This window comes from Lepisma saccharinum, chromosome 1, assembly GCF_977018435.1.
Source record: "Lepisma saccharinum chromosome 1, izLepSacc3.1, whole genome shotgun sequence".
Classification (NCBI taxonomy): Eukaryota; Metazoa; Arthropoda; class Insecta; order Zygentoma; family Lepismatidae; genus Lepisma; species Lepisma saccharinum.
Window position 1 is genome coordinate 17,379,602 of NC_139229.1, and position 24,730 is coordinate 17,404,331.

The following is a 24,730-nucleotide window of genomic DNA, read 5'->3' on the forward strand; positions in this document are numbered from 1 at the left end:
TGACATGAAGGCACATTTAGGGGATTGGGGGGGGGGGGTATGGCCCTACACTTTCTTTTTCTCTATCATATTGGAGGTGATGTGATCAGCAATATGCTCCAGCTGCCTTTACCCCCCCCCCCCCCCAAGGTACCAATTTCTCCTACATGGCAGTCAGATGACCTACTGACTAGACCAACGCTGGTCTATTGGACTTCGCTTCGCAAGGTATATCCTCTGAGGTCCATGTCAACCTCTAGCCTCAGCCTCCCAGCTATATACAGTCAACTCTCAATTCAACAACCTTTCACAGTTCCCGGGAAAAGGGTTGTTATTTCGAAGGGGTCGTTATTGGAATTTGCACCAATTTTCTGCTTAAACGGAGTTTAAATGGACACAAAGATGCCTAGGAGATGGTAACACCATTTATCCTGGTAGTTATACAACCTGTTATGCACAGGATGCATGTTGTGAGAAGGAAAATAGAACATGAAAACGTTTTCACAAAAATTAATTTAAAATAATGTTACTTTCTTTCAATTGTGCACAGTCGTTGCTTTTCCAGGAAATTCTTACAATTATAGTTCATGAGAAACCCGTTTGCACCGAGACCTATGGAAAGGAAAACAATCTCTCGCTTATTGCAAGTGAAACTCGAAGAATCTTGACACCAGTCATGCTGGCGCCAGCAAAAGTCGGGAGATAATCGGGCAGAATGAATGTTGGATTTTATACGGGTCTACTGGAACATTGTCTGTTACAAGATTAACTGGTAAGATTAGATCTCTCGGGAGAAACAACACAACCTTTCTAGGCACCAGACAAACAAAAAAAGGCAGGGCTGTAATTTTCGTTCTGGTTCGATTGTGTAAAATACATCGCAAAAAAAAAAGCCACGTTTTCTTTGCTTCAACCAACTTCATTCGCCCTCCCTCCTTCCCCATTCAAGGGAGCAGTCCAAACTCCTTCCTTGACTTGCATTGTAATCAGTGTGAAAAAGGAAACGTGCAAATTGCGATCTGATCTGTCTTCACCCAATGCTATTCTAGGACACGTCATTAAACAGAATCCCAGTCAAAAGTCATTTAGGTTTGGAATTGAATTTCACTTTAAACTGTACAGTGGTAGCCAAAAGTCTGGAAAAACATCAACATTTTCAATTATTCATACTTTTTAATTCTCTCACACTTAATACAATTGATGAAATTTTACATTTTATTTTTAAAATGTATACTATAAGATTACTTGAACAAATATAGATACAAATTATCATAATTTCCATACTCAAGTATTTTGTAGCATGTCCTTTGTTTTTTAACACTTCATATATCCGCTTGGTCATAGAGTGCGCCAAGCGTTGACAGTAATCTGGTGTAATTTCAGTGACCCATACTTCCTTGATTTTTTGTACCAGGTCATTGTATGACGTTGGAGACTTCTCCGAAACCTTCATCTTCATGATGGACCATGCATTTTCTATGAAGTTTAGATCTGGCGAACTGCCTGGCCATGGATGGAGCAACTGGTAGTCGCGCAAGGTTAGCCAGGATTTCACTTTTTCTTATTACCGTCTCAAGTAGCTCCATCTTGTTGAAAATAAGTACACTGATGAATGTCCATAACAGCTGGAAGCTTCTGTTCAAGGATCTGTAGATACACCTCTCCATTTATGGTAGTGTTCCTTGGCATTATCCATAGTGATCCACGTCCTTTTGCGGAAATACAACCCCAGACCATCACTTTTCTGCTTGCTCCACAGTAGGAATGACAAAACTATGGTCATACCTTTTGTCTTTGGGGCATCTTACATATTTATTATAATGGAAAAACTGAGTAAATGTTGATTCATCAGAAAACATCACTGATTCCCAGTCCTCTGCTGTCCAGGCCATGTAACGACGACAAAATTTTATACTATCAGTGACATTTTTTTGTGATAGTTTCGGCTTCTTTGCTGGAGTGTAGGATTTCAGACCTGCATCAAACAGTCTACATCTAATGGTTCAGCAACTCGGTTTGTTGATGTCTTCTGGAAGGTTTGATCTTATTTTACAGTAGTAGTTTTGGGATAGATTGTTTGCATAATCTAACGATTGCTGTGTGTGTTCGATCAGACGTAACACGTGGCCTGCCATTTCTTGTGCGAGACTTGAATGAACCAATTTCTTGAATTCTATTCAGTGTTTTTGTGACAGTACTTAGAGCTATCTTGATTGGGGATGCAACTTCGGATTTTGACTTACGCTCTTGATGCAATATGCTGATCTGGGCCCTGGTCTCTGGGCTCAGTTCAGAACCCTTTTTGCTTCTTGCCAACATTATTCCCGGAAAGACAGGTGCAGGTGATGAAAATACACACTAGCTAACACACTAGCACTAGTTTATATTTGTATAATAAACGAGAAGAGTTCTAAAACCACCGACACACAGAAAACTAAAAGGAAGTCTCTCCTTCCACTTTCAATTTTCAAATCCCACTAACAAGTGTTCAGAATACAGCTGTACTGTATCTTCTCAATTCACAGATATCCACTGTTTCGCAACAACAATCACTGGTATTTATCAAGCAACAATGTGCTCATAGTAACAACAATTGAAGCCAAAAATGTTGCAACAGAAACTTCCACAATGCACACAATAATACCTTTATAATATTGTTCGCTACATCAGAGTAAGCTTGGAAGTCATTGATAAAATTATATATAGTTCAAATGAGAAACCAACCTTTGCAGAAGAAGAAGAAAAATATAATATTATTTACAGAAACCATTTATATAATATACTGCCACTTGTATGAATGTGTAGGCTAATAGAAAACAAAGGAATAGAAGGACATATAAAATTTATTTGTATGTGAAAGCCAAAAAAGAGATTTCTTAAAGTATTTTCCAGACTTTTGGCCACCACTGTATATTTAGTCCCGATTAGCCCATCAGTATAAAATGAACTGAAAACAAGCTTTATGAATCTGTGCATTTTTACATATCAAAATGGTAGATCCTTATTTACTCTCACGTTAATCGATGATTTAATGTTGGATTTAGGAGTATTCTCGTTGTCAAACACCCACTCCTCCAAAAGTTTTCCCCTTGAATAATGTCTTTTTAATCGATCTCAGCGACCATTCCTACATTGAGCACTTTTTTTTTTTCTTCACAGCTTTGCGAGATTCAAAACAATAACTTTTTCCTTTGCGCTGGATGAGTCATTGCTGTTATCGGCAAGCAAGAGCTTTGGAGACGTTAGACAAAACACTGGCGCCAGCTGCATCGTAAAAACAAGGACACTGGCTGGAAGTTCGAGCAACAGGTGGCGGAAGAGAAAAATCCCAGCATTTTAAAGATAACGCAACTGTCGAAGACGGAACTTTTAACAGCAGTGTAAAGAAGAAAGAAATGACCCTTGCTTTACGTTTTACCATGCAACAGACAATAATACAGGTAATATTTCCTATGCAGACAACAGCATAAAAAAAGACCTAAATTCTGCAATTATCAACATTGCCGTGCACACCAGTGGTGGAGAATAAGCTGGGGAAAAGGGGGGGTTAATTTTTTTTATTTTTTTTAGTTTTTGTTCGTTTTCAAGAATATATCCAGAACTGGTTGCCCCATTTTAGACATCAAAGGAAAGGAAGAGGAGTGGGTCCACTTCCACCCTTGCCTGTAATCAGCCCGTGTGCACACACGAGCAAGAAAATCGCCCCTCCCCTCCTTTGCTGACAGGAAAAAAGGGAGAACTCAGTCAGCCAACAGAACACTTTTTTGGCAGATATTACGACACAATTAGGAAAACGTATGAGTGGGAAACGGGAGTTATGATGCACGTAAGATCGAAGTAAACTTTTGTGGAAACCTGGATGACAATGCATTAAGCGGGTTGTTGATCTTTAGTTTGCCTATGTGTCTTTAGTTTGCCTATGTGGCTTTGATTATCTCTAACAGTTTCGCTTTTTTATGAAGTGTTGCAGGGAACAAAGAACACGTTTTGAATGAAAGCGGTTACTGGAAGTTGTCGGCTACAAGGCCGAGAGTTGCTCACTCACGGGAACCTACTGAAATCCAGGTCAGAGCTGGACAAATGGGCCAGACTTCCAGGTGCCACGCATCTGCATTTTGGAACATTCCTGTGATCTTATCTCTCAAGGTGATGTATTTATCGATGAAAGAGCTTGACCTTCCATACACATTGGCAAAGACTGAAAGTCCAGCAGTCATTTCGGGCTGCTCTCCCCCTCCTCACCTGCAAGATTTCAGCAGCTCTTAGGACAAGGAAACAAGTCAAGGTCGATTTAAAATAACATCCAAGCACATTCAATCTTCTCTTCTCGCGTATCCAAGAGAAAGAGTGGCAAAACAAGCCTGGTGCATTGGGTAGCGGCCGTCGGGTGCGGGGTAACATTGGTGCACTTGAGGGAGGGGAGGGCAGAGGTCAAGTGCTATTGGTTATCACTCAAGCATGGTGTGGTGGTGTCTATTTTTAGTTCAGATGCAATTGTGAGCGGTAGACTGCTCGTGAAGGGAATGAGTGAAATAAACAACAACGCATTTTTCTGCCGATTTCCTTCAATTTTTCAACTTTTTTTCCAAATTTTTCAACTTTTTTTTCCAAATTTTTCAACTTTTTTCTAAATTTTTCAACTTTTTTCTAAATTTTTCACGGTTCCCAGGAAAAGAGTCGTTACTTCGAGGGGGTCATTATACCCGGGGTCATAGAATCGAGAGTTGACTGTAATTATTTCCATGAAAGAACCTAAACTATTGTATTGCAGGGTTCAAAACAGGACTTGGATATTCAGGAGCTACTAAGCATTAGCACCCCACAAAATAAACTTCAGGATTTATTAAAAATATTTCTTCAATTTTATTATGTCTGAGGTTTTACTGGTATAGTATCAGTATTTGTTCAAATTAAATCAGAGATACCAAATTATACTTCTCTCAAGACTAGAGTATGTCACAAGGTGAGCAAAAATGCCACACACAGTTTAAACATCCTCAAAATTACATAAAATGCATTTTTATCATTATATATGCAACATCTTTGTGGGAAGAAATGGATTTTGTGATGAAATGATTATCTCATAAGAAATTATGAAGAATTTAAAGCAAATAAATATTGTGTGTTGATATGATATAGTTCTGATGGAATATTTGTATGTACAGGAGCATAGAGATAACTGCATAATTTTATCAGGCAGTGTTATAGATAGGACAGTCAGTCAAACTACATGCACATGGCAATGCACAATGCAAGAAGAAATAACATGCCAAAAAGTTAAAAACTCAGATTTGCTTAGACATGAACAGAGAATACAATTGCAGGACATCAATATTCAAATTGCTTTATACCAGAAAATGGCAATAGAAATAATATAATAGTTTGGCTAACAAGAAGTTTATCACTCAGCCAAGGTGTACAGGGAGTCTGACAACCAGAAAATTGACAGGGCAAACCACGGTAAACTTTCTGATCGCAAGAGAAGTATGGAATCCATACCTGAATTGAATGAGAGACTTAGCACAAGAAATAGGCATGGAAAGGTCTATAATCAGTCTGGTAGCGCAACGGGGTTCTGCTCCAGCACACAAAGCAGGGAAAATGAAGGCATGGCTTTATGGCAAGCTACCCCACCACTGGTGCCCTGACTTGTAGCCCAGTCCAGCCCCACTGCAATCCCATTCATTGTATGGGGAGTAGTAGAGGCAAGGAAAATGCGAAGCATCACAATACCAAGGATACCCTAAAGTAGGTCACATGATACCGTAATGAACTATAGAGCTCGAAATTCTTTTGTGGTTTTTAGTGGTAATAAGGTTAAAAGTATCATTATCTTATAGAATATTTGGTATATGAAGAGCAGCGAAAAATAATAAAATATTTGAAGAGCCCAGCAATCTGAAGCAAGAAAAGTACGAGGGTCGTTCAAGTCAATCGGGGACTTTTTTTTAAAACAAATAGAAGATCAAATTTCAAAGTGTGGTAACTGGATTTATTTTTCCGCATAACCTCCTGCTACAGTTATACACTTATCCCAGCGTTTAACTAACGACTGGAATGCTTTGGCATAGAAAGATTTATCATTACGGCGGAACCATTGTAGGACAGCATTCTTCACTTCATCACCAGTGTTGAAATGTTTTCCTCTAAGGAATTCCTTCAGGGTTCCAAACAGGTGAAAATCACTTGGCGCTAAGTCAGGACTATAGGGGGGGGGGGTAATATCTCCCAGCCGATTTCCTGGAATGTTTGGAATGTGCGTTGAGCAGTATGCTGTCGTGCATTGTCTTGCAAAAAGAGAACACCCTTTGTGATGAAACCCGGACGTTTCTTCCATAAACTCTTATGCACATCACGCAGAACACTGCAGTAATACTCACTGTTGATAGTATAGTATTGATACTTGCAATTTCACGACAGGTTATGCGACGATTGTCCAGGATCAGCTGCTCCACGCGCTGAATGTTCCCAGGAATGACTGGCGTGGGCTGTGATCCACCACGACCGGGATCGTCAGTAATAAAGATACGGCCATCTTTGAAGCGCTTACACCATTCAAATGTCTTACTGTGACAGAGTGTCTCATCACCGTACTGAGCCTGAAGTCGTCTGTAAATTTCAGCAGGTTTTCTGTCCTCGTTCACTAAAAAACTTCATCACAACACGCTGTTCCATGTAGACGTCCACACTGTTGTCCGCCATCTTGAATAACGGTCTATGCAGAAGCGCGGGAAATAAGCGCCGCCTACCAGTAACAGCACACAGTTGCCAGTTCCTACTGCATACAAAACCTCCAGCCTAGGCATTTATTTAAACCTGGAAAAAAAAATAAGTCCCCGATTGACTTGAACGCCCCTCGTAAATAGCAAAAATGTTGCCATGCAGTAACTGCGAAGATCTGCGAGCTGAACTTGCCGGCAAAAACGAAATTATAAGATTCTAGAAGCTGATCTCTTATTTCTCACAGAAAATGAAGTGTGTGAAGAAACCGTGTGTGCTTATCAAGAAAAATGGAGTGATGTAGTTAAATCAAGTTCGTCGCATTTCAAAAACCCCAGTCTGCCGAGGGGAACTTACTTTGGAAAAAAATTTCCACATGCAATACCAGAACACAAAAATCAGTTTTCGGTGTTACAAGACTTTGCAGAAGGAAAAACTTCCAACAACGACCAAGAATTTGGAGCAATGAAGAAATTTATCACAAAGGGGGCATGCACCAACAAAATGAAAGTATGTAACAATGGATCTAAATGTGTGAAAAGGCAATGATACTAACAACATAAGGAACATTCTCATATACGCAGACAGTCACGGGCGTAATCTAGCTCTACAAATACATGGACTTACACCAAATATGCGCTGCAGTGCTATTGTGAAACCTAGTGCAAGAACTGAAGAGGTCACAGAAACAATAGTTGAAGATGCAAAAACGCTGGGTGCAAAGGATCACGTGCTCATAATAAGTAGTACAAATGACGTCTCAATAAACAACGCAGATGCAATCATCCCCAAATCTGGTAAATACTCTGCGAAGGCTAAATCACACTAACATAATCATTGCAAATATTCCCCACCACCATGACTTAATGAAAAGCTCGTGTGTAAATTCAGGTCCCATTAATCATGCACTCACAGAGAGGAAACGAAATGACGTACCTGCTTGTCAAGCAATCGGGAGTTAGTCTGAACATAGACTGTCAGTAATACAGGCACGTTGCGCACACACAGCAGTCATAGCTAGTCCAGTGTCGAAGAGAAATGGAGGTATCGAAGCAGCTTGTTCGTGTGTGTTTGTTGTATGACTTTTAAAGTGTGCCTGTCAGCTGGCGCATCAAGTCGCAGCATTTGCCAAGCATTTGGGGAGAATGCCGTGAATGAACACACTGCCAGGCAGTGGTTCCAGAAATTCCGTTCGGGAGATGTGAGCCTTTTGGATGAACCTCGCAGTGGACGACCACATGTATTGGATGACGAGGACCTGAAAGCAGCCATCAAGGAGAACAGTGGTCTAACATGTGGTAAAACTTGCAGAAAGGTTCCATGTTTCCGCTGAAACAGTCAGACTGCACCTGCATGGGATAGGGAAGTCCTACAAGTTAAGCAAGTGGGTACCCCACACATTGTCGGCAGCCGTCAAGGAACAATAAGTGACAGCCTGTTTGTCCTTGCTCACTCGGCACCTGAACACACCCATATTTGATCGCTTGCTCACTGGTGATGAAAAGTGAATCCTCTATGACACTCCCAAGCGTACCAGACATTGGTTGTCGCCACGTGACCCTGTTCCTCACACCTCAAGACCACCTCTGCACCCACGAAAGGTTATGCTCTTTGTATGGTGGAATTGTCGGCAAGTGGTGCATTACGAGCTCCTTCCACCTGGTCAGACAATCACTGCTGACCTCTACTCTCAGCAGTTGCAAAGGGTGCACCGTGCATTGCGGCAGAAGGAGCCAGCATTGGTGAATCGCAAGGATGTGCTGTTCCTGCACAACAATGCCAAGCCACATGTGGCAAAGAGGACCTGGGAGACACTGTGCCATCTACCATATTCACCGGACCTTGCACCAACAGATTACCACCAGTTTCATTCCCTCGACAACCACCTGCATGGGAGATCCTTCGCAAATGAGGGAGACCTGCAGAACGCACTCACAGACTTCTTTGCATCCAAGCCCACAGAGTTTTATCACCAGGGTATTCTGCAGCTGTAGGAACATTGGCAAAAGGTGTTGGATGCTGATGGAGATTACTTCGAAACCTAAAGGTACGTACCGTCCACTGTATTGCTCTTTGTTTATCACTGCTCTAGAACAGCAAGAACTTTTTTGGTTACCTTGTACTTTCAGGCACGTTGCACATTGCAGTATATAATAATCAACTGTTGCAATGGTTACTCTGCTATACACTGACATATCAGATATGGTCTGCATCATGCTGGGTAACTTCAAAATCCACTCAAACTTACGCTTACATGGAGTTGCTCCACTGTTTCCTTCTCTACTTGGGGTTGGTTTATATACTTTTTCTTATGGATGCATCCCTTCCCTTAAATAAGGAGTACAAGTTTTGAATTGCATGTCCACCACGGGATCCATATTTAGCAAATTTAAGATGAAGTTGTCATTGCAGACAAATGAATGTGGGAACAGATGAGAGCCATTTTCACAACTGTTGACCATGGAAGCAAAAGGGCATACTCATGGCTGCAAGATTAACCAATAAAAACTTTTTGAGTTTCCATTCACACCAATTTTGTGCACCTGAATTCCATTAAATGTGAGTGTGTATATATATTTCAAACTGGGAACATCATTTATATGTATAGTATCAATAAGAAATTTGCATCATATGCATATCTCACCTGTATCAAACAATGTTGCGATGTAGCTCTGTAACATGCACGAAAACTCTTGTCGTTAGGAAAATTTGCCAATTTATATCCCCACCTTTCTGTCATATGAAACCTAGAAAATAAAACAAATACAGTACATGTAGTAAATGATCGTTAATTTTGGTCCCTGGTCATTTTTTCCAGCTTACTCACACATAAGCAGGGCTAGGATTTTGATGACCTTAAAATTGCCAAAAAATGACCTTTAAAAATACATTTATGACCTAATACATGCAAGAATATGCCCTATAAATTTAGAAAAATGGCCTAAAAATTCTGAAAGATTTGAAAAACAAATTTATGAACTATAAAGAGAAATTCAAATTACAAATTAATGTTACAGTATCTATCACATGTTCATTGCGTATGGTAGTACAAGTAAGAAAGTTCACTTTTTGTCTTATTTTACACTTTTAGCACTGAGTTGCAATACACAACAAAAATCATATGCAAATTTTCAAAAGTGAATGATTGTCGGTTTTCGGACAAGAGAGCCTTGTACATGGAAAAACTTCTCTAGAGTTCCACCAACACAAGAGGAGCGTACTTGAAATGAACAATATCACTTGCTGTTACTTTCAATTCCATAGAGTGCAAATTGCTTTTCTGACAAAATATCCGATACAGAGAACAAAACTTTGTACCCCTTGTTTCTTTAACAATAATACCTTTGGCGACAATGTATTTACTGATTAGAGGGGAAAATCACATTGAGTTGAATTGTTACAAAACAGCTTGTATCAACAATACTGCACAGAATTTCTTTGTTTCTTCAAACACAGTCGTTCAGAACTGCACTGAAGGCAATGAGACAAGAGTCGGGAACCTCTCTCCTTCAAAGTGTTAGATTTGAATGTAAAATGGCCCTTCTTTCACCAAAATTTAGAAAAATGCACAAGATGACTTAAAAGCCCGAAAAATGACAAACGGTTTTAAAAGTTTAAAAAATGACCTTTACTCCAAAAAGGGTCAAAAAATGCAAGAAAATGCCCTAACAAAGGCATCTTAATTAATCCACTTACGTGTAAAAAATGTTCCTATCTACTTATGCAATGTTTCTGCCTTACCAAAAAAAAAATGCATTTGCATCAAAATTCTAGCCCTACACATGAGGATCATTTTAAACATAGAATATATTGTTTGAAATAATTTTAATCCTTTCACTGCTGACTATACATGGTGTTGCAAAACTCTTTCAACAACGCTTGGGTGCTGGTAGATATTATAAAAACAAGTAACTTTTTCCTATAAAGTTTACCTCGAAAGCGCTTAGTTTCTGATCTATAACCGCGTAAAATTTATCCTGTACATATTCAACCCAACACAGCAAACGCTTGCTCTGACATAACTACCAGAGGCAATTGGCAGGGTTGCCACTAGTGTTCCTCGTTAAGAGAAACGACTTGAAAACAACAACTTGGGAGTCTTGCCTGAGCAAAATCCAAAACATTAATGATCCTTGCGATGTTGTAAGAAGCATTGACAGTATTTATAAACTGACCTAGACAAATAATGGGCAGACTGAAATTCAATATTACTCACTCCAAAATATCTCCATAATTGATTGATTGATTGATTTGGTTTATTTTAATTCACTTTTCTGCCATCTTTGGCTAATCGCTAAGATGAGGATGATATGATGAAATAACAAATGACACCAATGTCTAGGTCAGGATTTTAACCCGAGACACCTGGCACCGTAGCAAGCTGTGCTAACCACATCAGCACGGAGTGTTTCGTGTGTCATGCAACATCAACAATTGCAAGGGACACGTGAGGTAGGGGAAATCCACGAACGAACAAATGTAAACATGATATGTTTGCTGCCTCGTTTCGAACACGCAGACTGTAATGTTATTACAATTTACTTGAAAATTATTCCTATCTGTGCTAGCGTTATTGCTAATCATGTTCGTCTCATAATGAAATAATTGCAATTCTCTTTTAATTTAATGATTGATTCATTCATTGAATGATTGATTTACTATATTTTACATCGCTTTTTGTGGCACTTTTGGCTACTTTGAGAAGATGGGGATGAGTGATGATATGATGGAATTGATGAATGGACACTCACAAACAGCCATGCCCAAGCCGGGATTCGAAACCAAGACACCTGGCATTGTAGCGCAATGTTCTAACCACTCCGCCATGGGGGCAGGCTTTTAATTTAATGAAAAACGTCGTTTAGACATGAATAAATTCACACATTAAAAAGTAGTGCATATTAAAAACCAAAGCCAAGAAATGCATACTTATATCAAGCGATGAACTGTAAAAGACACCTGTATTGTACTGTAACATTTTCGGAAGGCACCAAAATGTCAACTTTTAGTTCACCCTGTAAAGCAAAAAAAAGTAAAGTGCTCCCCTGTGCATAGCACCACGCCATGAAGGCATATAGGGGGTGTGGGGGTTACGCCCCACACTTTCTTGATCCGTCGAAACAACGTTTTGTATCAAATGAGCGAGATTTTGACACCTAGATGAACTTCCGGGATAATTCTTGTGAATTTCTATTCTTCTCATTGTACGTCATTTTTCTGCACATTCAGGCAAATAGTAAATAAGAGGACGAAAGATTCACTAACATCTTTATCCAGGTCGGAACTCGTGTCCAGAACATTCGGTAGAGCGATCATGTGTTGATCACTAAACGTACTCAGACACAGAAGTTGCTCAAAAATATTCATCTGTCGGAGATTTTTGTTTCTTTTCAGTATAGAGGTTTGCCTGCTTTTTAAACTGAACACTCGCAATAGCGCTAGTTCACAACTTTCTAATAAATAAATTGTAACAGTCCTGCATGTAACGAGGCAGCAAACACATCATGTTTACATTTGTTCCTTCGTGGATTTCCCCTATCTCACGTGTCCCTTGCAATTGTTGATGTTGCATTACACACGAAACACTCCGTGCTGATGTGGTTATCACAGCTCGCTACGGCGCCAGGTGTCTCGGGTTTAAATCCTGGCCTAGATATTAGTGTCATCTGTTATTTCCAGGGTGCTATTTGTAGGGGGGATGTGGGGCATTTCTCCCCCTCTGGGTACTTGTGTCCCCCTCTGCTTGATAATTTTTATCCATGGGGGAAATGTTATATGGCATAAAGACATTATTCCATGCTGTCCCTAGACAGTCAGTAGAATTTCCTCACCACTGGAAATTTCTTAAACAGCACACTTACACCACACTGGTTATTTCATCATATCATCCTCATCTTAGCCAAAGATGGCAGAAAAGTGAATTAGAATAAACCAAATCAATCAATTATGGAGATATTTTAGAATGAGTAATATTGAATTTCAGTCTGCCTATTATTTGTCTTGGTCAGTTTATAAATACTGTCAATGCTTCTTACAACATCGCAAGTATCATTAATGTTTTGGATTTTGCTCAGGCAAGACTCCCAAGTTGTTTTCAATTCGTCCCTCTTAACGAGGAACGCTAGTGGCAACCCTGCCATGCACCCCTGGTAGTTATGTCAGAGCAAGTGTTTGCTGTGTTGGGTTGCATACGTACAGGATAGATTTTAAGTGCTTATAGCGCAGAAACTAAGCGCTTTCGAGGTAAACTTTATAGGGAAAAGTTACATGTTTTTATAATATCTACCAGCACCCAAGCGTTGTTGAAAGAGTTTTGCGACACCCTGTATATTTCTGTGACATGATGCTTTATGCTAAAAAAAATTGTAATTATTAACTGCATTTAATTGAACATAACGCTTATCTTAAACGGCATGTGAAGATCAAACAATATCTTGGAAATATCTCACATAAAATTATTTTTTCTCAAAAAAAAAAAACATGTATATTTATTTATATTTCTAAGGGATGTCCAACAAGGAGCTACATTTGTACACAGGCTCGTAAAAAATAACACTGTCAGAACTACATAATTCATTGAAATCAGAATGTTCATCATGCGACTTGTTTGTAGTTACTACAAAATACTGCTAGCAGCTGCTGCTAGCCATCAGTGTAACAGCGCAGACCGGGAGCACAAGAAAAACTACAAGTTCCAATGTGGGTGCTGATAGTGGTTACTGAAATTAATCGAATACGTTAGCACTTATCGTATACATATTAAATCTTCATTACCACAAAACTTGCAGAACAATTGTATCAGCAGCTTGCCAGTTTACCAAAACTTTTGTTAAAGGTGCCATCATCGAGTGTAGATTCTATCCCAGTAATCCAAAAAACAAAGCAAGATATTCACCCCAAAAAAAATCTTCAGGGGCTTTGACATTAATCATTTGTTTCAAAACCCCAAAATTGCAAATTATTCCAGAAAATTAGACAAAATTCAACTAAATGGTCATCATGCAACATTCTCTCTCCAAAAATCATGTCAGCAGTTACATATCACACTAACAGAGCATTAATTAAAAGAGAAATACATATCCACGTCAAGTGTGAGTAGCATTTTCCCTCTGTAAATTGTTAACTTGATCATCAAGTTTAAAATTGCTAAGAAAGAAGTTATAAATAAATACAGAGGAACCAGTACTCATTTTTTTCTGAAAATCTTTTTCTTTCTTAGTTCTTGGAAGAACGCCAAGCAACAGTGCAACAAGTTCCAACAAAGATGGTGGAAGTGGCCATTGAAATTAATTGAACAAAAAAAAATACAGTTTCGCAGAAAAGGTGAGTACTAGTTTCTCTGTATTTATCTATTACCACGTCTCTCATTTCCCAATTATGAAAACAGATTTATATTAAAAATTAATTGATGCATACTGCTTCAAGGTCTATTTCAATGGAATTCCAAATTTGTATTCCTAATGTTTACTGCTAAGCCTTGTTTCCATGATTAATAAAACACTAAAAATGCTAACCAAGGCAAGAATTTATTTTAAAAAACACACACATGACGTTACAACCTTCTAGAAAGGTTTTCTTCAGACTCTGAATAAACTTTAAGTCCTTCATCACGTGTATAGTGTGTTTTTTATTTTTAAATAAATTCTAATATTTACATATAAGATTTCACAAAGAAACAACAAGCAACCTGCAGCACATCTTGCTTAGAAAATCAATCAACAACATTGCCTCAAGAGACATGCAACATGTGTTGATGCTTTAGTGCGAAATCTTCCTTAAAGCCCCATGATAATATACACTGTGCAGCGAAATGTGAAATGATTAAGGCTGAGCAGATACCGATGTATCGGTATTGGAAAGTATCAGTTGGAATTCATCTACCGATACCAGCTGATACTTTTATGGCATATTGGTCTTTCATGGGGTCCACAAAAATGCCGCATGACACTTGCACAGAGTGTATTTATCCTGGAAATTATGCAAAATTCAAACTTTATTTATATTTTGCACCAATTTTGCATAACAAATTGTATTTTGTTATTACATAACATCCATTTTAATATTCTGATGTATTTCTTGAAACTTCTGAAGCAAATTTATTGGTAAATTGATGCATATAATTGGAGAAGAATTATTCCCTGAAGATGAGAGCAATGTATGCCCTCGAAACATTGGAAGCCAACTCCAATTTAACCTGGCTGGTAATCCGAGAACACAATTGTTCCACACAAATATTGGTTAATATTTTCAACAAATTTTAATTATTTGCAATTTTGAAGTATTGATATCGGTGGGAATCAGTAAGAGTATCAGTATCGGTTCAAATTGGTACTGGCTCAGCCTTAGAAATGATTGTGAACCATGCTTCACAGCATTCCTCTTAGTCTACATAATAATACAATAACAACATACACTAAAAAAAACTGTACCTCTTGGCATGCCAAATATGAGTTTCAAGCCAAACATGTTTTCTCTGCCTTCTATTGTATTCAATGAGCAAATTTCCAGGTCGCCTGCGATATCTTCTACTGGGTCTTTTTGGCTTTGGGGGAAGTCCACTTTTCTGCATCTGAAAAAAATTGTCATTTGCATGTTACTGAAACAATACAAGAATATAGAACATATATTCAATCAGATATTTACATTCCCTGATAATTTTAGACTGATTATGGAATAATTTATTTAAGACAAACACATTTACTGCATGACAACAATTATGCTGCAACAATTCCAGTTCGTGGAAAGGGTACAAAGTACAAGAAAGCACAAAAATTCAAAATCAAATTTCTTGGGAGTTTTGCTTCCACAAGGATACAGCACCACCATACAAGTATGAATGATGTGTTCTCCATTCTAAGGAACCTTTAAGAGAGAGAAGAAGCAATTCCAAAAAATTGTTCCGTTGTGTCAATTTCAGATAATATACGTACAAATGCAAGAATTCCAGAAGTATTTTTGGGAGGAGAGCTTGAATGTACGTTAATGTATGAATGACAGTGAGTGCGTGCATGCATGTGTAAAATGAAATAATCCATATCCAGGGTTCCCACGCAAACTCCAAATCCATTTTCCCTGAGTTTTCCAGAATCCTCATATTTTTTCCAGAGTATTGAATGTACAGTAAATGACTACTATAATTTTACAATGGCCTCCTCCATTTCCCCTCAGCCATACCATCCTCACCTTCTTTATTACTGTTGTTTTCTGATGCAAATAACAACAAAACTAGTTCAATAATAAAATAAAATTACACTTCTTTGCACGTAATTAAGAACAAAGATGACCAGTTTTCTAGAACTTTAAACAACTCTGAAACAATTCCTAACATATCTGATATAGAACACTGAAATACAGAGGCTGTTCAGCATATATTTGGCCAAACACGATTCCTCCCCCCTGCACTCAGAATGAACTCACCCAACCTTGGTCGGGCATGTTTGTCAGTGTAGTGTGTGAGCTGTAAAACAGTGGTTGTGTTTTCTCACTGGGCCAAAAATCCTGCCCAAACTGACCCGCTTTTTGGGAGGAGTGCGTTGTATAACTTTCCAAGTGTTTGAGTTTTCTCGCTTGGCCGAAAATGCTGCCAAACAGTTGCTTTTGGGAAGGTTATGTTGTAGACTTTTATGACGCAAAGTTCAGTGTGTCAATAATCAGAAAGTAGTGTAAGAGCAAGAATTGTGACGTTAGTTTGACTTTATTCAAGAATGTGATCGGCAAGTATAAGGATTGCATGGCCCCAGCATTTGGTTCTCCAACAAAGGGGACGAGAACACGTCCGTGCACACAAGCCACACCAGTATGCAGGCGAAACTTCGCAGAATGGGCATGCAAGAGAATCCACCGACCCAAAGACAGATGGAAAATCATCTAAATATGTCTTTGGAAACTGTTAACCGCACCTTGCACCTGCATACTGGTGGTGGCTTGTGTGCACGGCCGTGTTCTCGTTCCCTTTGTTGGAGAACCAAATGCTGGGGCCATGCAATCCTTATACTTGCAGATCACATTCTTGAATAAAGTCAAACTAAAGTCACAATTCTTGCTCTTACACTACTTCCTGATTATTGACACACTGAACTTTGCGTCATAAAAGGCTACAACATAACCTTCCCAAAAGCAACTGTTTTGGCAGCATTTTCGGCCAAGCGAGAAAACTCAAACACTTGGAAAGTTATACAATGCACTCCTCCCAAAAAGCGGGTCAGTTTGGGCAGGATTTTTGACCCAGTGAGAAAACACAACCACTCTTTTACAGCTCACACACTACACTGACAAACATGCCCGACCAAGGTTGGGTGAGTTCATTCTGAGTGCAGGGGGGAGGAATCGCGTTTGGCCAAATATACGCTGAACAGCCTCTGTATTTTCACACTTTCGTGGATGTTTATAAATGGATAAAATGTCAATTAATCTGTAATGCATACAATAATAGTTAAGACAAACAAATTATTGGAATTTTTAAAACATATAAAAATGAAGTGACAATTATTAGTACCAATTTAAAAAGGAATAATAAGTTATTGAGACTGAAATATAAAACAAGAAATGTACTTAATGTCGGATACAGCAAATTAAGAAACTTTACTTCTCAGAAGCTTCAAGTTTTTTTAATTGTTCTGCAATAGCCTTTGCTTCTTCTTGCATCTTTTGTTGTTTGGCTTGTAAAGCACAGATCTCACTTGCTTTACGTTTCATTTCTTTCCTCTTGTTTTCTTTGTGATCACATTTCTTTCTCATCTTCTGCAATGCTTTTTCGTATCTAATATGTGCACCTGTAACACTCTGAATCATATATTTGCTTACTTCTACATTTGACACTTCTCCTACCACTTTCACTGCATCATAAACTTACCGAATAGCCACAACAGACTCTTCTTTCAAGTTTTCTATTAAAACCTGCTTATTTACAGAAAACCCACTTTCCACATAGCATTATCATGTGATAAAATCAAAACCAACTTAACAGTGCTCCATAACTCAGAGAAGTCATCCTTGCCCTTCATGACACTTGTAAAAATAGAATCTAGTGCATCAGTTTTGATTGAAAAGTTACAAAACTTCTCTTCAATTCCTTTTCACTACTGACATTGTGCAACAATGTCTTAAACTGGTGAATTATTTTATCACCAGTTACAGCTTTCATTCTCTTTCTCCTGAGAAGTTCCTGTATCACGTCTTCCATGCGCTGAGCACATCGCTTTGGAAACTGAGTCATTTGCTTCGGAACTAAACAACTGGCGGCTCTCACCACCCTGAACTTAAGGGACTACGTTCCACAATCTTCTCTGTCGTTGGTTGCAAAAAAATTCTACAGCTAGTAAAAAACATAAGATTCTTCTTTTCATTCACCTCTTTAGCTTCCAAAGCAGCTTTGGCACCAATTCCAATATCAATCTTTGTCAAAGGAATCAAGTTGTCAGAATTCCTGACATCAATTTGCATTAATTTAAAACTATTTTTTGCATTGTTCAAGATGTCACTTTTTATGAATCTCCCTATTACATCTCTAACAACACTTTCTAGGGAGTCATGAAGAAATGGGAACATAGGTTTGGGGGTTTGGAACATTGTCAAATATGTCATTCTGGTATATCTGTTGAGAAAACTATTTCACTACATGATATTAATGTAGATCTGCTGGTCCTACAAGTAATTTCATTTTACACATATGTGAGCTATTGAGGCATGTAAAAATTCACATGTCATGTCATGACTATAACAATAGTTGAACATGATCAAAAACTTAAAATATGAACAAGTATTTATGAACAGTACACAATTCATATATAGCACTAGTAAGTAAATATTTAAAATTCTGTTCTAAATGCAGTAAATACACAATCAACAATATTGTACACAAAAGATGGCAGAAAATAAATATTTCCCTAAACAGGACACTCCATTTTTTTTTACTATTTTGTAAAAAAGAAGGAAGAAAAACTTAAAACTACTCCCTAATAAGGGAAATCAGATGAACACTGGTTAACTTTAGACATCAGGTTATCTTAATTATGCGTTTTCCACATCTTGAAATATATTTTACATCATGTAAAAGATTGAAATCGGTTAATTAAATTTTAAAAAGCGCAAAATTTATGAGGGTATACATTTGGTCACCAGCCCTGGAATCACATTTAAAAACAAGAAACAGACAAACAAATAGATATGAGTTCCTTGCTGAAAGAGAAATGCTACAAAAGTTTGGATTATCCACAGACAGGAGCATATTATTATCCCTCAGTTTTGCTTCATTGGGAACCATTAATCAATTACAAGATTTTCCCTGAGATTTGTATTTTTTTCAAATTCCCCGAGATTTCCAGGTTCTACAGGTTTTCCAGGTGTGTGGGAACCCTGCATGTCTCCACTCACATCTGCTGGTTGGCATCTGTTGTCCTTATTTGAAAATACAACTTTCCACTTTCTTAGGTTAATCATGGTGACAAAAAGGAATATGAATTTCTATTGGTTTGTTTTACTCTGCTTCTCACCCCTCTAGGTTAATCATGATGAGAAAATTAGACGCAGGAACAAATGACTTGACCAAGACTCAAGTCCAGAATCTTTGGATGCACAAGCTTGTGCCGTACATTCAACACAGTACTTATCAATATATATTGTGAGGAGTGCCATTTATAAGTTATGCATTTCCTCACACATAAAAGTGGGCATATTAAGCAGTCTTTAGAAGTAAAGTAAAGAGCAATTCCTTTTTAAGTGAGTAACGAAACTGTAACTACTACCTTTAAGTAACTAGTTCCACATTTAATAATTGCTTTATTAATTAGTATAGGGTATATGGCATACAGAATGAAACATTAATGAAATATTGTAATATCTGTAAAAATGATACATACTTGCTCAAATAGGAACATTTCTATTTTCTGGTGGACTATTGGCTGATGATAATTTCATCTTCAGGTCCATTCTACGTGGGTCAGTCAAAAAGTTAGTTGCACAGCATGAGAAAACAAACCAGGAGCAAACTTTCACTAAACTTTTATTTGCACATAAAAGTCCCATACAGAAGCTACTTTTCGACGTAATTGCCTCCTTTATTTAAACATTTGTCGAGGCGTGTCACAAGTTTGTCTATGCCTGCTGTGAAGAAGTCATGTCCAACGTCCGATAACCATTGACGGGTTGCAGCTTGCACCTCGTCATCCAAGTGATATCATCGCTTAGCAAGTCCTTCTTTCATGGGTCCGCAAACATGGAAATCACAAGGTACAAGATCTGGGCTATAAGTTGGTGATCCCACACTTCCCACCGAAACTTGCAAAGAAAATCCAACATTAGTCTTGCCGCATGCGGTCTCGCATTGCCATGCATGAGCACAATGCCAAAATTTTTGACAGGGGTGTGCAACTAATTTTTTGACTGGCCCACGTAAATATGAAAAGGGAGTGGAGATTATCCCCAAAGTACTGGAATCCCAAAGAAAATTTGTTTGAAGGATGTGAACTTTCTCATGAATGCTTATGTAAGAGCAATGGGAGAAGCCAGGTATGTTGCACATGAAGAAGATTTGAAGCTATGACAAATGATTCGGAAATAGTACATTGCCTCAGTGTGATATCTGCTGTGTCCATTGTGAAAAGTAGCTGAAAAAATACATGACAAGGTCTGATTTCCTGGTAAGCCAATAGTTTTGCCATTTATCACAGATCAAAAAATGCTGGTTGAAGGCAAGGAATTACACAAGAAGAAAATTTTGGAAAAATTTGAACTTTTCAAACTACAATAAAACAAACTATAAAAAAACCTAAACATTTGATTGATTAGTTTTACTTTGTTTTTTGGTCACTTTTTGGCTAATCATGAAGATGAGGATAAATGCTGATAAGATGGATGGATGAAGGGACAATCATAAACAGATATGGACAACACAACATGAGCCCCAAGAAGGATTATACTGGCAGTGAGTCCAGATACAGAGCCTCACTAGTCTGTAAAATGTAGTCCAGGGTGTACTACATGGAAGGGAGGTTGACAATTCGGTGTCTTGAGAAAGGGGTCACCCTTCCACCCTCAACCCAAGACTCGAGTACAATACAAAAACAACATTATTTGTAAGAAAATTACAGACAACCAGTTCCAAAGAAGTTTCAGTACTTTAGTATTATATGGACTAACTGATTTCAGACAGTCTGTTTTCCACCAATAGGTTAGGTTAGGTTATATAGTATTTAAACGTACACAAATGAGGTAGCCCGTATAATACTAAAATACTGAAGTTTTATTTAACACCTAAAGTTATGAGAGGTTTAAGTTGGCCTCAATATATGTATTAATTTGAAATGTTAAAATTGATTGCATATTGCAGACAATATTTAAAAGTCTTGAAGCACCATACAATTATGACACACTAACAAATGGTATCCTCCCAGCATACTGTTTTCTCAAACATTATAATAAAAATTAGAATTGGACTCCAGTTGGCGTTAGGAAGATTAATGTATCACAAATTGCTTTTGCCCCATCCCTAATTCAAATCATGGCCAAAACGAGGAACACAGGATTCAGGAGAGCCCAGAGATAACAAACGTGCAAAGGCAAATGGGGCTTTCCACGAAACATGGTCCTATTCCATTTAAATAACAAATTGAATCAATGTCAAAAATATTAGTGCTTTTAGTTGCATTAAGGTTGAACTGATGTCAAATTTTGATACATTGTTAGTGTCAAACACGTAACAAATTTTTGTTAATGGTTTTCATGCATTCAAGCTGTCATCATACTCGAGGTTCAATCACTTGTTAGCAGACACTGGAAAGTTCTTTATAATTCTATGAAATCAGTCCAATATGAATATTTCAATCCAATCGCATGCCTAGAAAATTACATTTTGTGTGTGATATGCCGCACACGTAACGCTGGGATGGCCCATAAGTGCTGTTAGGAAGTAGATCTTTTTACCCTAACTCGAAACAAATATAATTCATTTCAGTGTATTTCACAGGTTAGAGTTTAGTTTAGTTTAGAGTGTGAGTGTGTGTGTGTGTGTCTATATCTATATATACCGTGCGTCCATTTCGATCTGCAGCCGAGAGATCGGGAGAAGCGTGGCGGGCGGCACTGACGGAGATGCCGACATTTGCGGCCTGAAATGCCCGCTTATTTTTATGGACATATGCAGACATTTATATAAATATTGCAAAACGAGCACTAACCTGTGTTATAAGAGTATGGTTTTAATTTTAGTAGCTTAGTGACTGTATGTGCCGATGATTTTGACACGCCCACCTCTTGTGAAACACGGCGTAGAGGTTTGTTTGGAGAACGTTCTAACGCTGCACCAATATCATCGAGTTTTGCTTCGGTTAGAGTCCGTCGTTTTTGCTTAGGTGTTTTAAAATTTAACGATACAGTTTCTCGTAATTTAAGGACAAGATGTCTAACCGTATCTCTGTGTGGAGTTGAAACGCATGGGAATTTCTGTACAAATTACCTACACACGTCTCAACACGAGTTTGTTTTCACGTACGTGTCATACATAATAAATCTTTGTTCTAACGTGAATCTTGCGGCAGGCATTCCAATCGTCTCACTGACACGTCACACATACACACTACAATAACACAAACAAGTAACTGCAAGTAACCAAGAATAACACTCTTGCGCACAGTATGAAATTAACACGCTCTTGGTTTACATTGCTCGCCACTATATTTACAACTCTGTCTTCATCTAGTCTCGAAGGAACAAAAAACTCGAGCTCGGATATTTCGGATTGCAAGGAAGCTCACGAAAACCATTCACTTTTATCGGTTTCGTCTGCAGTGTAATCCTGATACAGTGTTGCACATTCGAAACCTCCAAACGATTCCCATGGCCACAAAACTCTTTCAAGGATATAAACTTAAACAGGACGTTACTGGTCAAAACTATGATTAAAATGCTTTATTATCTGTGGCTCTTAACATCGTTTCTATAGCGTATTTATTTGTGTATATAAGAGCAGAACTTGGATGAATTACAGAAGAACTTTTGCGTATTATAACACAGGTTAGTGCTCGTTTTGCAATATTTATATAAATGTCTGCATATGTCTATAAAAATAAGCGGGCATTACAGGCCGCAAATGTCGGCATCTCCGTCAGCGCCGCCCGCCACGCTTCTCCCGATCTCTCGGCTGCAGATCGAAATGGACGCACGGTATATCTGTACATACATTCAAACAAGTCCTGGCATCAATAGTGGAATGATCATCATAACATGCCACGAAAGCTAAGGTCCCAGATTTGAACTCTGGTCAGGCATGGCTACATCATTGTGTTTGTCCCATTATCCTATTTATCACCCTCCATCACTGGTGTACGAAGAATTTTTTTTCGGGGGGGGGGGGCTGGAATTGTAAAGGTGGATAGTACATAACTTCGTTCTGTGGGGGGGGGGTACACAAACAAAATTGTAAATACTTGGAGCTTTTCACTCTTATTAAAATTGTACTCGAAGAAAGACATGGTAATTCGAGATCATGATAAGGGGGTCAGCATTTACATATTCAGTTTTTTAGTGATTTTCAGTTTTTTAAAAAAAAGTTTCCTCAAAATTTCGGGAGGGACTGTAGCCCCATCAGCCCTTCACCTGCATACGCCAGTGCCCTCCATCATCATTCACCCTTATCGCTGCAATTAATCCAAGATGTAGAAAAGTAAATGTCAAATAACCTAAATAGAATATAAATTTTCACACAAGGTTAGGATGCAGGAGAAAAAAAAACATTATTTAGAATTAAATACAATCCTTCTGATATCAATTCTCCTTTGTTGTTCTCCAGCAGGTCAGTTACCAGAAATCTTTACTTGACCACAAAAGAAAACCCCTTCTTCGTAACAAGCTTAATGTTCATTCAGGTATTACGAGTTTCTACCTTAAAGTTTTATTTCATAATTCCTAAAAACTGACCATTCAAGCATTGTTTTCGTTATAGTCTAAAAATTACCTGCTTCATATGTGCTTCTCTAAGTCTCCTCGGCAGCCTTTTGGCATTATGGCTAGTCGCACGTCTTCTCATATGCCTCGGAAGCTTTTGGAAAACAAGACCCGTCTTCTGGGGATCCTCTGAAAGCAATTACATAGAAGAATACAGTAGTACAATTAAGACTGAATCAATGTATTGGTATGGGCCAAAGTTGGTGGTATTGGAATGGTCTGATGCCAGTGGTATTGCCATTGAAAAGTATCTTCAAATTTAATCATAGATACCAGCCTGATATTACTACGACCCCAAATTTTAACTATGTTTGCCTAACTGAACCTAACCTAACCGTGAATGGTTTGTGGGGCTATGCGTGAATGGTTTTTGGGGCTATGCATGAATGGTTTGTGGGACAATTTTCGGTTAAGAAGGTTGGAAACACTGCATACCCACTGATGATCCACAATGCTAGTCAAGCTGTGCCCGCCATATTGTGTGTAACACAAGCAAAAAAAGGAAGAACAATAATTACTCGTAATGTGAACAATTGAAATTATTTTCGTGAAAAAAGCATAATTCCACCTTGAAGAATCTTTCAAAATGCAGAATATGTAACTATGAATGTTAAAAATGACGAAATAAATAAGTGAGAGGTGTTGTGCCCATACGAAACTGGTACCTTTGAACAACTTCTAATGATTACCATTTTCAAGCATTGTTATCGGTGGAAGTTGTTAAAGAGTATTGGCATCAGTATGGCTATTGGTTCAAAGTGGCATCAACTCAGTCCTGGGCAAAAAATTCACACAAAACATTCAAGCAATTCCCAGTCATGTTATTTGGAAGCAGTTTTCTATTTATATGGTCATCTTACATGGACAGGTATGAAAGTTTTATGTACCACAACTATGTGTTAGTTTTTTAACTTACCTATTGTTTGCATAAGAGCAGCAATTTCTTCTGACCTTGATGCAGCAAACCTCAGAAGCTTAACTGACTGCGGAACTTCCTGGGGACCTCCCAGGAACATATCCAAATGTTCTGCCATTCTAACTTTTCAAGTGTTACTTACACGACATATCTGCAAAGCGTCAAGAAACATAAAAT

General features: G+C 38.3%; 1 protein-coding gene across 3 annotated transcripts in view; it reads right to left on the bottom strand.

Moving 5' to 3' along the window:
• Positions 1–24,730, bottom strand: part of Pop1 (POP1 ribonuclease P/MRP subunit) — a 43,809-nt gene that overhangs the window by 14,088 nt on the left and 4,991 nt on the right. For all 3 annotated transcript variants that reach the window (XM_083129424.1, XM_083129425.1, XM_083129423.1), the window contains exons 2-5: positions 24,554–24,704; positions 23,648–23,766; positions 15,129–15,268; positions 9,344–9,446 (exon numbers count right to left, since the gene is read on the bottom strand). In XM_083129424.1, coding sequence (XP_082985550.1) covers positions 9,344–9,446; positions 15,129–15,268; positions 23,648–23,766; positions 24,554–24,671 — 480 coding nt within the window. In that variant the 5' untranslated portion in view covers positions 24,672–24,704. The remainder of the gene's footprint in view (positions 1–9,343; positions 9,447–15,128; positions 15,269–23,647; positions 23,767–24,553; positions 24,705–24,730) is intronic.